The sequence below is a fragment of the Olea europaea genome, chromosome 20, assembly GCF_002742605.1.
Source record: "Olea europaea var. sylvestris chromosome 20, O_europaea_v1, whole genome shotgun sequence".
Taxonomy (NCBI): domain Eukaryota; kingdom Viridiplantae; phylum Streptophyta; class Magnoliopsida; order Lamiales; family Oleaceae; genus Olea; species Olea europaea.
Genome location: NC_036256.1, coordinates 13,012,529 through 13,031,776, shown reverse-complemented (window position 1 = coordinate 13,031,776; position 19,248 = coordinate 13,012,529). Strand labels below are relative to the sequence as shown.

Genomic DNA, 19,248 nt, shown 5'->3' with positions numbered 1-19,248 from the left:
AACGGCAGCAGAACAGCAAACCCTTGGTCCCTTACCCTTCAATTTCCCTTCGAAGCAATAGCCCCAGCTAGAGGCGGTGATTGTGTGCCGCCGATGTGCGAAATCTCAGGGACAAATCTCCGACCAGCGACAAACTCCGAGGCGAGTGGTGAGGCCAAGCTGCCAGCAGTGTGCATTGGTGATTTGTGAGTTTAATAAGTTCAATACTTGAAGTTGAAGAGTTGAATATATGAATTGTTTTGGTTGTTTGATTGTCTCACTTGTCTATGATTCTGTTGATTGTTTTTCTTGTGTGTTGACGACTTGAGTCACTTGACATATTGTATTTGTTGATTTGTGCAATTGTGCTGCAATTTGCCGACCCTTTGTTGTATGTTGAGAATTTTATTTTCAAAAATTTTTGAATAGGTGCATCTATTCGTTTGACAGTTACTTCCAACAGACGTGTTCTTCATTTCAAGGGACACACCTATTCAAACGGTTACCTCAATTTTTATAAATTCAGGGCGAATTCTCGTTTGCAAAACACATTAAAAAAAAAAGATTCTTCTCTCTTTCTCTTGCATCATTAGTTCTTTTTCGAGTATCTTCTTGATTTGATCAAATAGTCACAATTTAAATCAAACGCCTCCATTGTATCCTGAGAGAGATTTTCCATCATACCCCAGTCGTGACTTCGTTGGATAGGGGAGAAACATCTCTTAAAAGATGACCTTTTTCGTGCCTTGGAGTTCATTATATTTTCAGATTTTCCTAAAAAATTTCTCAACATTCAGTGGCCACCGGGTTCATAGTAGGCACTGCGCGCAGCAATCGCAGACCGGAGAAACAGCCAGAAGCCAAGAACAGCTGAAGAAGACGACCAGATTTTTCCTTTTTTTCATTGGGCTAATTAACCTGAAATTGGGCCTATTTTAAAAAAAAAATTAGGCCAAAATGAGAAAATTGGATCCATTCAACCGGTCCGTGGATATGTTCGTTTTAATTGGTAAATCAGCCCCAAGACTCCATTTGAAAGAACGACAGCAGAACAGCAAACCCTTGGTCCCTTACCCTTCAATTTCCCTTCGAAGCAATAGCAACAGCTGGAGGCGGTGATTGTGTGCCGCCGGTGTGCGAAGTCTCAGGGACGAATCTCCGACCAGCAATAGACTCCGAGGCAAGTGGTGAGGCCGAGCTGCCAGCGGTGTGCATTGGTGATTTGTGAGTTTAATAAGTTCAATACTTGAAGTTGAAGAGTTGAATATATGAATTGTTTTTGTTGTTTGATTGTCTCACTTGTCTGTAACTCTGTTGATTGTTTTTCTTTTGTGTTGACTATTGAGTGTTGACGACTTGAGTCACTTGACGTATTATATTTGTTGATTTGTGCAATTGTGCTGGTGCAACTGCAATTTGCCGACCCTTTGTTGTATGTTGAGAATTTTATTTTTAAAAATCTTTAAATAGGTGCATCTGTTCGTTTGGCAGTTACTTCCAACAGATGTGTTCTTCATTCAAGGGACACACCTATTCGAACGGTTGCCTCAATTTCTTTAAATTCTGGGCGAATTCTCGTTTGCAAAACACATTAAAAAAAAAGATTCTTCTCTTTTTCTCTTGGTATCATCAGTTCTTTTTCGAGTATCTTCTAGGTTTGATCAAATAGTCACAATTTGAATTAAACTCTTCAATTGTATCTGACTTCGTTGGATAGGGGAGAAACATCTCTTAAAAGATAAAATTTTTCGTGCCTTGGAGTTCATTAAGTTTTTTCAGATTTTCCTACATTTTTCACAACAGAATACACAGATCGAGTCAATATATTCAACGTAACGACAATATCATTAGCTTTCCTTCGTAAATGGGTTTCGTTTCTTTTTGGGTGGATGACTACGAATTTTATTTTTATTTTTTCCAAATTTGGGTTTCAATTTCAAGAATTGAGTAGTGTGTTAAGTTTTCACCTTTTTAAATTTGGGTTTTAGTTTCACAAGTTCTACAGTGTGTGAACTTTTACATTATGCGACGTTTGGATTTTGAGTTTATTTTTCGGTGGATGACTACGAATTTTTTTTTTCCAAATTTGGGTTTCAATGTCACGAGTTGGGTAGTTTGTGAAGTTTTTACCTTTTTTAATTTGGGTTTTAGTTTCGCGAGTTCTACAGTNTTATTTATTTATTTATTTTATTTATTTATTTATTTTTTTTCTCCCCCGCCCCCCTACAATGGTTGGTATATGCACTGAGATATATTTATACAAATTACAAGTAAAAATTGAGCTGAAAATGGAGAAACAAGGAATGCAGTGCAATGTGCGATATCCTACTTAAACATTGCTTTTCGACTGCTATGACAATTCTCAAAACTTTAAGCTGAAAGGCATGTTAGAAAATGTAGCCAAACAAGAGACGACAAGTACAATTTTTTTATTATTATTATTATTATTTATTTTTTATTTTTTTTTAGCATTAATCTGGATTCCAAGTAGGAAGATAACGCTGGGGACAAATGAACATTCTTATGTAAGGATTTAGATTATGTCTCTGAATTCTTTGCTGCCTTGTAAAAAAACTCGGTAATGCTGTTTTTAGTTATACATAAGTTTGGTGTTCGTTTTTGAACTTAGATTATGTCTCTGAACTCTTTGTTGCCTAATAAAAGTATTTGTCGTAACCTACAGTTGTACTAATCAATGGCTTGAAAGAATAGAGGTATCTGCCACAGTTGTCACCAGCCTGGGCATCAATTGTATTACTGTCCAAAAAAAAGGTGTGGAAACTGTTTACAGGGAATTGTAAAAATGATGGAGGTGGAGAAGAAGATGGTAAACGTAGGCCAAATATTCTTGTGCTATACTAAAGATTGTGGATATTTCAATTGGAATGACGTGAAGTCCTATAAGAAAAAACCCTTATCGTTTGAAGGACAGTCTAGCGATTTTTGTGATGGAACGCAATCAAGCAACGTTGGGACTTTTCGAAATCAAGCTACAGCACCAATTGACGACTTGTAGAAAAGTGTTGCCACATTAAAGATTTAAGAAGAGGATGTGGAGATATCATTTTAAATAACTATCCGGAAGCGAAAAGGGAAATCGGAAGATAATGTGGAGGGAAAGCGCAAAGCGTAGAATTGATTTCTATGTTTACGACACTTATGCAACCGTAGCTATTAGTGAAACTTGTGTATGTGGATATTTCAATTAAACTTATGTTTATGTTTATTTGAATATTTCAATTAAACTTATGTTTATGTGTATTTGGATGGCTTGTGATAATCTGTTGTACAAGTACAGGTTCATGGCTTGTGATAATGTCATTGCATATAGGATGGTATTTCAACTCCCCTTGTGTACGATATACTTCATTGATTTATAATGCTGACCTAGTTGGAAGACTTTGAATTCTAGAATAGGAAATCGCCCTCTTCTTTTCAATTGAAATATCATTTTCTTATCAAGAATCAAACGTTTGCTGTCATCCATACTGGAATTGTACCACCATATCCTAATGATAATTGCCCTCCAAGGTGTTGGGATGGCGTTTTCCACAGTGTTTGTATTGTTGAAATTTTGAAAGAACAATGGAATTGGCATTGAAAGAAAATCAGGACATTGACTGTAGACATAAAGGATGAACCAGGCATGCAACTAGTCCCTAGCCATAGTTACTACATTACTCGAGAAGTGAGAGAGCTCGAAAATTGGAGGTGATGACAAAAATGACCTACATACTTCCATTGTCTAGTCCAAGTCCTGTCATCTGTTTTCTGTCTGAGTAAATTACCTTATGAAAATTGGAGAATTAAAGACAATGAGATGGACATGAAAAATGAAAATCTGGATCACTTGCAAATCAAATACAATGAAAAAGCAATAATTAATGTGTTTCCGAGCCTTAAAAAAATAACAAAATTAAGAATAGAAACACCTATTTCTTAACTAAAGGTTTCTAGAATAGAACTAGCATTAGCAATAAGCATCAATTTCTTGCATAAGAAGGGCATCTAAATATCAGGTTACAAAAGCAAAGGTTTCTAGTTATACAACCAAAGGAAGAACCCATTAAAAATAATAGCTTCTCCCTCAATTACAAATACAAAAATAGGTTCGTCATCCTTCAATTATCCTTCTTTCGAGTTTCACGTCCTTGAATTCAAACAATGCTTACAAACATCTGATATAGTCCACGCTCTCTTGCGTCCCAAAAATTTGATGTGTTTGAGAAGACGATACGTTATGATCTTGGACCTCCTCAATATTTGTTGTGTTCTCGACATTTCCTTTCAGTCTACTACACCTCATTGAAACTGTGGAATTTGTTGGAACCTGTACATGATGCAACCAGAACTTAGTGAAAAATGAAATGAAATTATTATACAATTAAATGGAAGATAACACTTATGCAGAGATAGAATCACCATTTTTCGACCCTTGGCTTTCTTAGAATTTTTTTCCAGCGGACCTTTTTTGCCCAATTTTTTAGGTGTACCTTTACTTTTTGTAAGTTTCGGATCCAAAATGTGCTGGCTTTCATCATTTTGAGGTTCAAGTAAATGCGGACCCAGTTACTACATTTCAATTTAGACAATTGGTGTGTCTGGAATTCAGTCTACTCCAATAGATGATCGGATTGTTCTTCGTTCGCCGCCNTACTACATTTCAATTTAGACAATTGGTGTGTCTGGAATTCAGTCTACTCCAATAGATGATCGGATTGTTCTTCGTTCGCCGCCACCAAGTTTGCCATCTTAGTACAAGCAAGACAAAACCTCTCATATCGTAATTGTTCAGCTGTCGAAACCAAACCATCGTACGTTGTTGGGACCCGTGTATATGATCTAGTGACATCCTTCCTCCATCTCCACAAGACATACTTCTCAGGAAGCAACTGTACATCATTTCGAATTAAAACAGATATTGAGTTTCTAAAAATGATACCTCGAAACTCAAACAAATGACAATTGCACTCAATCTCACAACTGTCTCTACGAAAATAAACTATAAATATTTTTTCTTCATTCCTACGCCAATAATGATATCCTCTCGAACCTCGTACTTCGTTTACACGAAGGAGTCTTTCGCAAATAATACTTCACAGTAAACCTTTCATGTGAATTCTTGTTAGAACTCCCTGAATTTTGTGATAGTGTACACATCTTGAAATTGTTTCTCCATATCGTACTTAATGGCACAAGGAACCAAGAATAATCTAAAATCAGCTTGAAATTTTTTTTCCACTTTACTCCTTGACGCCCGCTCATACTACTCGACAAAAAGCTTTAAAGATGTTTTCGAATGCACAGTCATCGAATAATGCATTCATGCTTTCATTCATTTATGTGGTAGACATACCAATCCAGAATGTTGTTTCAAGGTAGCATATAACACAACGACTTCTCTCATTATATAGTCCATTTAACCAAACGTGATCTTGTAATTTAAGATGATCAAGCATATTCAACTAACCTTCTTCGGATTCTTCACAACTTACTGTGTCATAGACTAACTCATGTATAGCATGCATTATTGAACCTTTGGCATTGTGATAGCCAAACTTCTCCGGTAACTTCTTCATTATATGTCATAAGCACCATCTACACTTAGTATTAGGGAAAACAATTTGAATAGCATTTTGCATAGCTCGGTCTTGATCTGTAATTATACTGTTGAGAGGTCACCCATTCATGCATTCTAGCTATGTGCTAAATATCTAAACAAATGTGTTGATATCTTTATTTGAAACCAAACTACAACCCAGAAGAGTTGAATGCCCATGGTGATTTACCCTTACGAAAGGTGCGAAAGGCATATCATACTTGTAAGTTAGTATGTGATGTCAAAAGTAACGATATCTCGAAATTCCCTATATGCTTCACGACATCTGCTATATGCCCAAAAAACATTTCTCAACTGACTCTCTTCATCCAAGTCCACACTAAAGAAACAGCGAGGACTACGTACTTGCATTTTCGAGAAATATGCTTGTATTGTAGGAGCAGCATTCCATTCTCCAAGTCTTAAACGTCGCACTTTCTCGGTGAAATTTCTACAATCTTTCTCAACATGTCATATTATCAAAACCACCTGCCTCCATTACAGTTGAATTAAAGCTTTTATGCACTGGTATTTTTGCTACGTCATTTACCTCAAGCCATCTTTTGATGTATTCATTAAGTTGACGATTACAACCATACAACTTAGACTTAGATGGGCTTGTTTTATGGTTATGCTGTAAATGCACAACGTTTATTCGAAATATTCCACATGTATCAGAACACGCAGTCAACCTAGCTTTACACAGTTTCAATTGTTGGCGGAGGATGCAAAGTACTTTTCTTACTGTTTTGTTGCCCTTCTCTACTACAAGTGAAACTCACATACCGTACCATCCTATCATCTCCCCTCTTTGTATTTCGTTTTCTAACAGGAAAGCCAACTTGATAAGCATACCTCTTGTAGAATTCAAATACCTTAGTCTCGTCCCCAAATTTCATAACAACCTTAGGCACCAATATCTCATTTTCCACACCTAACCTTTCCTCAACCAAACCATCGTCGCCCACAAAATTACATGAGTTAACATCCACTCCTACAAGAGTAACATTTCACATTAAGCTTCCAATTAATAATATGCTGGAGAATTTGTAAGACAGTAAAAACCAACAGAGATGAAACAATTGTTTTCAAAGCAGCGATAGAGTTCAAATAAACATCCACATCCCCCATCCAATATCAGACTTTGGGCACCAATATAAGCAACAAAATTGAACCTTGCGAAGCAGGAAAGTTATGGCACTTCATATTTATCTATTATACACCTAGCCTCATCAGTGAGGCATTTTAAGCAAGACAATTGCCATAATTTTATCTGCCCTTTATTTTCATTGGGTATATAAAAAAGTATTACGGCAAAGTTCATAAATAAACTAAGTATACCGTGGCTGGCTTTCTCAGCAACCATGTTGTTTGAGGCATTATGTGACTCCCCTTCCAAACACCTGTCATTCTCTGTAACGACGGAGGAAGAAGAAGGAAAATCATGAATTTATGTCGTCAACCATTACATTTCGAACGGAAAAGGGAAAAAATCACCATTTGAGCCGGTGGTATCTTCAAATCCACCCGCTACCACATCGGGGAAGGAGAAAATTGATCTGCGAGCCCATCCATTACATGGGTTATGTGGGTCAGATGCCACTGTCGAGGTTCAAAGCGGGAGAGTGGAATGGGAATGAAAGTGAAAGGTTTGGATTTCAATTTTGGGTTTTGATGCAATAGGTTTTAAAAATAAAAATTCATAAAAAATAAAAATAAATAAATTGGGCGAGAAATTGAATTCCTTTTGTTTTGCCAATCAAAATCTTCTGCCAATCAAAAAAAGCCACATCAGCATTTTGAATGGTATAATGTACCCTTAGCATATAAGAATAATGTTAAGCGTACATTTCATAATTGACATCATTATGTACATTCCATTGGAGTTTTAAAACTGTTGAGCGAGAAAGTGTGTTTAAAAGAAAAAAAATATTCAATCATATGTCATCACATGACACACGTCAATCATTATGTCAAAAAAATGTATTAGTAGCTTAATTGAAAATATAACCCCTCTTTGATTAGTTGATTTTTAGAGAAAATGGTACTAAGCCACTTTTTAACATAAATTAAAATCTAATTTTAATCTCAAACTAAAATCAATAATTAATTTTAATCACACATTTCAATAAATTCACAATTTTTCTAATCACATTTTTCAACTTTTATAAAATCTATTAAAAATCTAATTTTAATTTACACTAAATAGAACCTAAAAAGATTAAAGTAGTTATGAATAAAATAACTTCTTGAAAAAGATTTTGAATAAAATAAAACTGAACTCTCCAACCTTACATGTTAAAGTTACTAATCCCTAACTTTCAACAATAGAGTTGTGAGTCTCCAACATATTTGAATCTGTTAATTTCAATCCCCGTGTGACGAAATCCTCAATTTTGACTTTAAAATCGCGTGCGATTTTGAGATGATGTTAAATGACTAACGATTTTGCACACCTGCAAGTTATTTGAAATTAGCATGTCTACATTGATTATTCCGGCCAAGTGAGTGTATATATATATGTGAGAAAGAAAGGAGCAGGGAAGCGGGCGCCATGGCACCCAAGAGAAAGAAAGGAGCGGGGAGGCAGGCGCCTTGGCGCCCGACTCAGCTATATATATAGCTGTTTTTCCCTTCATTTTGGATCTGGTTTTTGAGAGAAAAATACAAGAGAGGGCTTGGAGAGAATTTAACAAGTAAGAGGTTGTTCTTCTTGGATATAAATTCAAAGCTATTTTTCTTTCTTGGGGATTAACATAAGGCTTGTTCAAGTAATCCTATCCATTGTTCTTTATATATATTGAAAATCATTTCTTCCCCAATTTTCTTATCTTTCCTTTCATCTTCAAGTAAGTTGGGATTTTCACATTGCAAGTTTATTTATTCTTGGGCAATCTTGGGAATTGTTTTTCCCAACAATTTGGTATCAGAGCTTCTTCTTAAATCAGGGTGGTTAAGCTCCGATTTTTGGTGGGTGGTTTGAACTTTGTTGTGCACACAAGGTGTTTGTGAAAATTCCCAAGTGAACTTTATTGTTTTATTTCCGGTAAACAAGTAGATAAATCATGTTTACTAGAGGAACGGTGAAGATTGGGAAGTATAAGATAGAGAAATTCAATGGGAAGAATGACTTCTCATATTGGAGAATGCAAATGAGAAATTTGTTAATTTCTCAAAAGTTGCACAAGGCATTGGCGGGAAAGGAGAAGGAGCACATATATATGTCTGACGAGGATGGGAAGATCTAGATCTTGAGGCACGAGCGTCTATCATTCTATGCCTTGAAAGAGATGTTGCTTTCTTGGTTGTGTTGGGAATCTACTTATACATGCACGGCGGAATTTAAAATTATTTCGATTCCCATCCAATAGATCTCATTGTGTTTGGTTAGGAATTGTGATAAGATTGTACCTTTTCCAGATCTGCAATCCTTTTGCTTTTCTTTTCGTTCCACAACTTTGATTCGCCACCACAGCTGTCCAATTGTCCAGCCTCCAACGGTGATCCACACAGAGAATATGATTGCAGCCTCTAGGGTTTTCTCTTGTGCTAGCAAGAATAATGAAAACCTTAATGGACCTCAAACCCTAGTTATGTATTTATATAAACCCAAACAGGCTCGGCCCGGTCCGGTCCAATAATTAATTAATCCAATTAATTAAACCCGGTCCGTGAATTAATTAATTCAATTAATTAATTCGAAAATATAAATAACAAATCCAATTAATTAATTTATTCAACGATTGTTAAATTAACCAATTGGCAATTTGCAATCTTCCAATTCTCTTTTGTGTGTGACCCATTAGGTTCCCGACCACGATGCCTAACGACGTGAAATATTATTTTGATCTAATCAAAATTGATAAATTAAAACACTCTTTTAATTTATCGTCAATTCACATTCGCCGTCCCTGATTGACATCTAGCAATATGAAACGCAGATCATAATCTCCTACTATCTAAGAGTGACGAATCCTTTATTGATCAATCACAACCTTCATACGATTCTTGACGTACCCGAACGATGTCGTATTAGCGGCCCTTTTCAGAGCAACATCCAACACCGCCAAAGTATGACTGTCCTCATATAAGGTACCATGACGACCTCAAGTCAAAGGACCAATTTCACTACCGAACGTTAGAGATTAACCACCGACACTCAGATAGTTATCCATGTGGAATCTCTCGACGGGTCTCCAATGTTTTGTTCTATAACAAACATCCACGTGTTCATTTAAGTGTCACCACACTTTAACTTGTGAGATCAGCTACTTACTTCACAAGTAAGAAATGCCACACGTGATGGTCTATCCGTAATAACGATATCCGTATCTCGTTATTACTTACGACCACGGATGATTTAAGATTCAATCTGATGTAATTTGTATCTCACAATCACAACTCCTTGTGATTAACAAATTACAAATATTTGAATCTACGGACTCTATTATTTATTTAATTGTCTATTAATTAAATAATAGATCTGCCATTTAATTGCATTAATTATATATAAAAGTATTTATGTCCAAAGTCGATTGGACCTAGGGCATAATACTTACAGGTTGATGGTGCGAAAACGGCGGCGGAGGTGTGGACAAAGTTGGAGGCGAACTTCATGACGAAGACTTTAATAAATCGGATCTATTTGAAGTCCAAATTGTATACTTACAAGATGGATGAAGGTACACCAATCCGAGAGTACGTCAACAAGTTTGATAGGTGCATATCGGACTTGAAGGACATTGATGTGAAAGTAGATGATGAGGATCAAGCACTTCTACTACTCTTTCATTGCCAAAGTCTTACGAGAACCTAGTACAAACATTGATGCTTGTGGGTGATAAACTTGTGATGGAGGACACTAGAACGTCACTTCTAGCGGATGATCTTCGAAAGATTGCAACTAGTGGCATGTCTACCATTGGTGACAAGGAGCAAGTTCAAGGATTGTTTGTAAGAGGTAGAAGCAATGTGCGACCAAAAGGTAAGGGAGAAAAATCTAGATCGAGTTCTAGACCTCTTGCGGAAAGGCCTTGTTTCAAATGCGGCGAACTTGGGAATTTCAAGGCGAATTCTACTAACAAAAAGGGTTGGAAGAAGAACAATAAGAACAACAACAACGGGAAGGTGCAAGTCAAGCAAGAGGTTAGCTATGCCTCGGAAGGAGGGGAAAGCGATGAGTGCTACACCATCACTTGTGATGAAGAAATCTCCGGTAAGTGGATTCTTGACTCTGGATGCTCTTACCATATGTGTCCAAATAGGAAGTGGTTTACTACCTATAGAAGCACTGATGGTGGAACCGTGTTGATGGGTAATAACCATTCCTATAAAACGGTGGGGCTCAGTTCAATTAGAATCAAGATGTATGATGGAGTGATTAGAACATTGATGGATGTTAGACATGTTCCTGATTTGCGGAAGAACTTTATCTCTGTTGGTGCTTTAGACTTCGGTGGTTGCAAGATTGTAACATGGAATGGAGTAAAGAAGGTTGTTCATGGTTCTTTGATTGTAATGAAGGGTATTCGTGAAGGCAATCTCTATGCTCTTCAGCGTACTACAGTTACAGAAGATGTAGCGGTTGGAACAAGTGGAAGTGGTGGAGACCCATGTGAATGCACTCGGCTATGGCATAGGAGGCTTGGGCATATGTCTGAAAAGGGACTAGATCTGCTAGTGAAGAAAGATTTGCTAAAGAACTTGAAGAAGCCTTGCATGGATTTCTGCGAGCATTACGTGTACGGTAAAGCACACCGAGTTCAGTTCCAGCCTAGCAAACATAGAAGCAGAGGTATTCTAGACTATGTACACACGGCTGTATAGGGTCCGGCTTCTATCACTTCCAAAGGCGGTTCCATATATTTTGTCACATTTGTTGATGATTATTCTAGATATGCTTGGATTTATTTTTTGAAGCATAAGAATGAGGTATTCGACATTTTCAAGAAGTGGAAAGCAATGGTTGAAAACAGAACAGGAAAGAAATTGAAGACACTGCGATCTGATAACAGTACTGAGTATACAGATGGTGCTTTCAAGGAGTTCTGTGGTAAGGAAGGCATTGCGAGACACTGGACAGTTAGGAATACACCGCAACAGAATGGGGTCGCCGAAAGACTGAATCGCACATTTCGAGAGAAATCGATGTGTATGCGATCCTATGCTGTTTGGGCAGAGAATGGTGGGCAGAGTCAGTTGCAAATGCTTGCTACATAGTGAACCGGTCTCCACATTCAAGGTTAGATGGAGATGTACCTTACAGGGTATTGACAGGAGAACATGCAGATTATGAGAAACTCAGAATATTCGGATGCACAGCTTACTATCACATCAACGAGGGAAAGCTTGATGCGAGGGCCAAGAAGGCTATATTCTTGGGGTATGCGGCAGGTGTAAAAAGCTATCGCCTATGGTGTGTAGAGGATTCTAAGTTCATAATCAGCAGAGATGTTACTTTTGATGAGAACTCCATAATAGCTTCGTTGAAAGCTACAGTGTCCGGTGGTGATGATGTTGAGACTACAAAGTCTCAAGTTGTTGACATAGAACTTAGAGATCAACTTGGTTCTAGTCATGTTCAAGAGAAGCATCATGTAGATACTCAAGATGAGAGTGATGATGAGCTTGAACAAGAGACGGTTCAACAAGAGAATGTACAGGCACAGCAACAACAGCAGCTTGCAGATAACTTGGCTTCCTCTAGGCCACGGCGTACTTACAAGCAAGTTCTAAAGTTGGGGTCAGACGAGCCTTTGAGGCACTATGGACAGACAAATTTGTTTGAGTATGCACTTTCGGTGGAGGATGATGAGCCTACCACTTTCAAGGAAGCTATTTTAAACAACAATAGTGCGAGTTGGTTGGCAGCGATGAAAGAAGAGATGGAATCACTTCACAAGAACCAAACATGGGAGGTTGTCCCATTGCCCATAGGTAAGAAAGCTATTAGTTGCAAGTGGTTGTACAAAAAGAAAGAGGATTCTACCAAGCTCGGTGATACAAGATTCAAAACAAGGTTAGTTGCTAAGGGGTTTGCACAAAGAGAGGCAGTTGACTACAATGAGATCTTTTCTCCGGTGGTCAAGCATACTTCCATTCGGGTGCTATTGAGTATTGTTGCTCATCATGATCTTGAGCTGGAACAACTCAATGTTAAAATCGCCTTCTTGCACGGGGACTTGGATGAGGAAATCTATATGCACCAACCTGAGGGCTACAAGGTTGAGGATAAGGAACGTCAGGTATGTCGCTTGAGAAAATCACTATATGGATTGAAACAATCTCCTCGACAGTGGTACAAGCGATTTGACTCCTTCATGCTAAAACATGGTTTCTCCAGAAGTGAGTATGAGTGTTGTGTTTATATTCGAAAACTTCGGGGAGGTAACTATATCTATCTTCTTTTGTATGTGGATGACATGCTTGTCGCTTCGAAAAAGGTGGAGATAGATAGGTTGAAATCTTAACTTAGTAAAGAGTTTGAGATGAAGGATACGGGGGCTACTAGGAAAATACTGGGTATGGAGATTAGAAGAGAGAGGACGAACCGGTGAATGTTCTTGAGTCAGAAAGGCTACATTGAGTGGGTTATTGCTATGTTCAGGTTGCAAGGTGCAAAGTCGGTGGTGACTCCATTGGCTCCACATTTTAGGCTCTCTGGTAAACAATCTCCTACTACAGCGGAAGAAAAGGTACGCATGGATCGTGTACCTTATGCTAGTGCAGTTGGCAGTTTGATGTATGCCATGGTGTGTACACGCCCAGATATTTCACAGGCAATTAGTGTGGTCAGTAGATTCATGGCGAATCCGGGGAAGGCACACTGGGAAGCTGTGAAGTGGATCCTGAGGTACTTAAAAGGTACCGGGGATACAGGTTTATGTTTTAGTGGAGATGCATGTCATATAAGTGGGTTTGTGGACTCGGATTATGCAAGTGATCTAGATAGACGACGATCTACTACTGGATATGTGTTTTGCATACATGGTGCCCTAGTTAGTTGGCGATCGATGTTACAGGCTACAGTGGCTCTTTGTACTACAGAAGCCGAGTATATGGCCATGGCAGAGGGAGTGAAAGAAGCATTGTGGTTGTGGGGTCTTCTAGATGATTTGGGGATAGAGCAGGATTGTGTGGACTTGTGGCTTGATAGCCAGAGTGCAATTCATTTGGCTAAGAATCAGGTTCATCATGCTTGAACCAAGCATATCGACGTCAGGTATCATTTTGTGCGTGATGTCATAGAGGAAGGTGATATTTCTCTCTTGAAGGTACACACAAATGAGAACCCAACTGACATGTTAATTAAAGTGGTAACGGGTAGCAAGTTTCAGTATTGCTTGGACTTGCTTCACATTAGTCCGTGCTGATATGCCCGAGTGGGCACGACCCTTCAGGGTGAGTCGAAATGAGGTGAAGAGTATATGAAGGTGGAGGTAAACTACGGAGGCTTGATCCCGAGTTTTGGATACGTAGACAACCATGGTTTGAATGGTGCAGCCGAGTCTGGCGCTTGCTGCTTCTTCTTGTGTTCGTCCAAAATTTGAGGTCTATCAAATAATGTCCGATATGGAGAATTGTGAGAAAGAAAGGAGCAGCGAGGCGGGCGCCATGGCACCCAAGTTTCTGCACGAACTTGGCGCCATGGCGCCCGACTCAGCTATATATATAGTTGTTTTTCCCTTCATTTTGGATCCGATTTTTGAGAGAAAAATACAAGAGAGGGTTTGGAGAGAATTTAACAAGTAAGAGATTATTCTTCTTGAGTATAAATTCAAAGCTATTTTTCTTTCTTGGGGATTAATTTGAGGCTTGTTCAAGTAATCCTATCCATTGTTCTTCATATATATTGAAAATCATTTTTTCCCCAATTTTCTTATATTTCCTTTCATCTTCAAGTAAGTTGAGATTTTCACATTTCAAGTTTATTTGTTTTTGGACAATCTTGGAAATTGTTTTTCCCAACAATATATATGAGCAATAATAACAATATTCATAATCAAGTCAGAAAATTTATCCAATAATTTTATGTCCCAATCATCAATTAAGATTGATTATTTTCTGTCATGCATCGAGAAAAGATTTAGATAACAGAATCCCCAACCAAGTTTGATTCAGTCCCAAAGAAGTAAAATAAAATAGAAGCAAACACGACCATTTCTACCACTAAGAAAATTCAAAACATTAACCCGATCAAAATGAACATCCTGGTGATTATTAAATTAAAAGGAAAGAAAGCGCAAAGAAAAGATCTGTCTCTGCGTGAAAGAAATCTTCATTCACCAAGAATATCAGATGCCGAGATGATTCATCTGCAGAAAACAAAGCGAGCGTCAGAACAAACATACTCGATCTGAACACAAGTAGCAATTAGCCCAAAGCTGTTGTAAAACAAGAATAACAATATTTTCCAACATGAAAGGATGAGCGTTGGGCCTGTAATCAAAATCAGCAGCAGTTATTTTTTTTCCCCAGAATTTGCTTCTTGGATGTGATTACTGAGCATTATATTTCAAAATCAATGCCAGAATCAGCATCTATGTCACCACAGGAATTGTATGACAAAGCTCCAAGGAAGCCACCCCCACCAAAAAAGAAAATCACATAAAAATATAAACGTAAAAAAGATGGCTTGAACAAAAGTTTAAGCAAAGAAGCATGCTCTGTGATTGTGTAATGAAGAAAAATTAAGGATTATATTTTACCCAAATGTTCTTGTGCTGCTTGAGCATCCATTAGCTTAATTAAAATATCTTCCCATCAATCCTAAATTCAAGGGATTCTTGTCCTAGCGTAAGTTATACGATAAGTTAAGATAAGTAAAAAGAATGTTATTTTTATCATAGCAGGACATCTCATATTGTCTCAAAGAGAGATTATTTAGTAATTTAAGTTTGGCAATTAATAAGGAATCAAAATATACACCACCACGTCGAGGTCACACCAATTAAGAACAAAATAAGGACATGACAACTTAAAAGATTGGAACATGTCTTGCATGGACCTAAACAATCTCTCATTCAAAAGAGCAATGCAATCCCAATAGAAAAGGTTAAAAGATAGACGAAACTAACATGGTTCAATATGAATGCAAAACACTTGATTTTCGTTAGATCTTTTAACAGATATAACACTGTATCGAAAGGTCAAAAAAAGATGTATGTAACCAACATCAAATTTATTGAGGATAAATATTAGAATTTTATAGGCATCTGTAGCAATTCTCCTCATTAACATATAATGAACATTCGATGAACAGAAACTCATTGAAAAATAGAAACTAATAAACGATTCTTCTGACAATGATTCACTTCTCTAGCTTTGTCATGGCACTTCCACATTAAGCATGACAAGTTTATTTTATTCTTAGAACCATAAATTTTTATGTTATTTGCACCATTGCATGACATCCACACAATTTGATGCGGACATCCATTTATTATTTATTTTCTATTTGGACTATTAGTTATATTTTATTTGGACTATTGTTTATGTTTTCGTTATTGGGCTTGCTTAGTGGGTTTGGCCCAAGCCCTTCTCTTTAGGGTTTGTATTCTGCTATTTATTTCTGTTTTGTTTTTCATTTGAGACAGTTGATGATGAATTAGAATTGAAAGTTGGTTTTGGCTTGCAGTCGGCCGTTTCCCCCTTGGCTTCTCCCTTGCTGTCCCCTGATCTCCCCTCGTTCCCCTTTGTTTCTCTCCGGTTCCTCTCCCTTTCTTACTGCTTCCGCCTTCTTCTGGTTATGCTATATTCTACCTGTTCTAACTATTTTGCAGGAATTCATTTTCATCCTGCGTCAAATTTGGTATCAGAGCCGAATCTTTGGTATTTTCTTTTACAATCAAAAATCTATTCTTTTCTCCCAAATTTTGTTGGGACAGCACAAATTAAAAGGATTTTGGTAAAGGCAGCAATTTTATTCTTCAATTTTCAAAGTTAGTTGGAAAAAAAAAAAATTCCGTGTTACTGTTCACGGGTACTGTTCACACCCGGATTCCAAATTTTTGATTTTCATTCTGTAGTATAAAAAAAATAAAAAATAAAAAATAATAATAATAATAAAATTCTGCTGTTCAATTTGATTGATTTGCTGCTTCCTTTTGCATTAAAGTTGCTGTTTCAAACCCTAACTTATATTTTTTTTTCAATTCCATATATTCTAGCCCAACATATATTCCAGCCCAACATAATTTTCAGTCTAAACTCAGCCCATATTGAACACAGTCCAAACCCACGTAACCCACTAATTCGTAATCCATAGACTCGGTCAAGCCCATATCCCTAACCCAATTACAGCAGCCCATTGATTCATTATTCCAACTCTACTTATACTCCAAGCCGATAAGACCCAATTACCATACAAACCAATTATCCAGCCCACACCCACATTAGCCCATTACACCAATCGCCGGCCCAACTCACAATACCCGGCCCAACCCAACTCCTATCTCACTACCCAAATCAATTTCCCAACCCGAGCCTTAACTCATCCTGTCACTCCCCACGACCAGCAACTCACCCGTCAATACCCACGATGTCCAGTCGCCCGTTCCCTCCTACCCGTCACCGTCGCTGACTTCCACCCCAGTCGGACTTCACCACTTAGTCGGCCGACCATCAATCGGCCAGCCACTGCTTATTATCCTAGAAGCCGGCCACTTCTCACCATTTGTGAACTGCCATTGCTCATTATTTCCATAAGCCAGCGTCTACAGTTTCAGTCTACTACCAAGCAACCCATTCAGTTACACAAAGGTTTCTATTTCAGCGTCTGTCCAATTTCAGTGAAGCCAACAATTTAGAATATGCAATGACCGTGAGTTCAGGAGCTGGAGACATGTGACACAGGCAGATCAAAGGCCCAATCGTTAGCAATTCAAGCAACTAGACTACAGGGAGTTGCTATCTCCTAATTCTCATTGGTTTATACTGCTGTTTTATTTTAAAAGTGCATCACTTAGATTCTTTGTGTTGCTGTTACTATCACAACTTTGGCCTCAAACTTCACTTGACTGGAATCACTCATTGAATTGACTTGCCATTGTTGCCCCATTTATCTCACTGAATTGATGTGCCATTGTTACCTCTTTTATCTACCTGATTGGAAATCTTGACAATACCATTTGATCTTGACAAGCATTGGACCCTTGCTTTATTATTTACAAGCATCAGCACTATTAACTTGCATTTTTGGAAGGGAAGAAAAGAGACAGAGAGAATTTCAAATTGATGTTTTAATCGTTGGTCCTTGATGCATATTGGTCTCTTTATTGCATTTCATTTAGGTAATATTGCTTTGCGTACAATTGCCTAGTGGTCGTCCTGTCACTTTACTACTTTAAACATGAACCCCTCACAATTTGATGCACTCACCCGACAAATAGCGGCTATCCAAACTCAGGTGATTACTACTCTTGAAGAAAGTAAGGTTTTATCTACTAATTTGAACAACTTTAAGAAAATCCCTCGTTCAACCGACGTTCATAAATCCAAAGTGTCCCATAATAGATATTATCATGGTGATAAAAAATGCTTTAGACACGATCGTAGGTATAGGGATCAGATTCGTGAGCGAGAACGAGATAATTTGAGATTCTTACTCAATGGAATGCCCTTAAACAAGGAAATCAACTAGTGACTGAGTATATTGCACAATTTGAGGAATTTCGAAGCAAATGTCATTTAATTGAGAACGAGACTACGACTTTGAGTAGGTTTAGCCAAGGTCTGAGAGATGATCTTAGGCGTGAGCTTTTCCTTCGAGGTGTCACTACTCTTAATTACGCTTACTCGTTAACTCGAGATTATGAGTTGATTATTAGTACTCCATATGAAAGGCGTGGTCATCGTCGTTCACCCATCCCATTAGCGTCGCCTCGTCATAAGTCTATCATAAAACCTTCTCTGTCTAATGTTCCTCCTATTTGGAAAAATAATTGTAAAGGTCGTGATAGTCTAAGATCTTCTTCTCCATGTAGAAAGCATATTGACAAACATCCTTCGATTTCATTGGCTCCACCTCCTCCCATTAAGTCCCTTCTAAGACCTTCCCCGTCTAATCTTCATACAATCTTGGAAAATAAGGGTACAATTTTTGAAACTTCAAGGACTTCTTCTCACTTGTTGTGCGTTAGCTGTAAGGACTTTGGCCACATTTCTTCCAAATGTACTAATCGAACCTTATTCATGGAAGAACGAAAGAATGTAATAGATATGCCATTAGAAGATCTAGTCTATGAACCTAAACTTGAAGATTTTGATGACTTGGATGATAGTGAGGACACTTCTTTAGGTGGACTCCAGACTCTTCCCGAGACTTTAGATACTATACCCCTTGTTTCTGACAACTCTCGGTCACATGTTATATGTCATACCCTTGCACAACTCAAAGAGCTTGATGATTTCACTGGCCACCCTTGGAGAATCCAGTCGCCTGTGGTTAGCATTAAATCAACATTCCCCACTACTGACCAACTTCAAACTGATGGTCAAAATGAAGTCGTTAACCAAAGTCCTGGCAATTTATTCAAGTCTATAGTCCAGAAAAATCTTAGAAATTGGGACTTGATTCCTCCAACTGTCCAAATTGCGTATAACAATTCTGTAAATCGGTCTCTAGGTTTGAATCCATTTGAAGCTGTTCATAGTTATAAGTCTAGGCGGCC

The 19,248-nt window shown here is 37.8% G+C and overlaps 1 protein-coding gene across 5 annotated transcripts; it reads right to left on the bottom strand.

Moving 5' to 3' along the window:
• Positions 1 to 3,806: 3,806 nt before the first annotated feature.
• On the bottom strand, positions 3,807 to 7,424 carry LOC111369679. Of its 5 annotated transcripts, none has more exons than XM_022991282.1 (3): positions 7,076 to 7,420; positions 6,920 to 6,991; positions 4,640 to 6,572 (listed from the first exon to the last, which is right to left on the bottom strand). In XM_022991282.1, the coding sequence occupies exons 2-3, from the start codon at positions 6,942 to 6,944 to the stop codon at positions 6,277 to 6,279; spliced, it is 321 nt and encodes a 106-aa protein (XP_022847050.1). In that variant the 5' UTR covers positions 6,945 to 6,991; positions 7,076 to 7,420; the 3' UTR covers positions 4,640 to 6,276. The 5 variants fall into 5 exon arrangements, 4 of the variants coding, with proteins under 4 accessions (XP_022847053.1, XP_022847050.1, XP_022847052.1 ...); XM_022991284.1 differs by having other exon boundaries at positions 4,640 to 4,871; XR_002698214.1 differs by lacking the exons at positions 4,640 to 6,572; positions 6,920 to 6,991; positions 7,076 to 7,420 and adding exons at positions 3,807 to 4,309; positions 4,402 to 4,626.
• Between the last annotated feature and the right edge of the window lie 11,824 nt (positions 7,425 to 19,248).

Coding starts and splice junctions, on each gene's coding strand:
- LOC111369679 (XM_022991282.1), bottom strand. CDS start 6,944: ATGGTTGCTGAGAAAGCCAGCCACG. Junction 6,573..6,919: donor TGCTGAGAAAGCCAGCCACG/GTATACTTAGTT, acceptor TTACTCTTGTAG/GAGTGGATGTTAACTCATGT.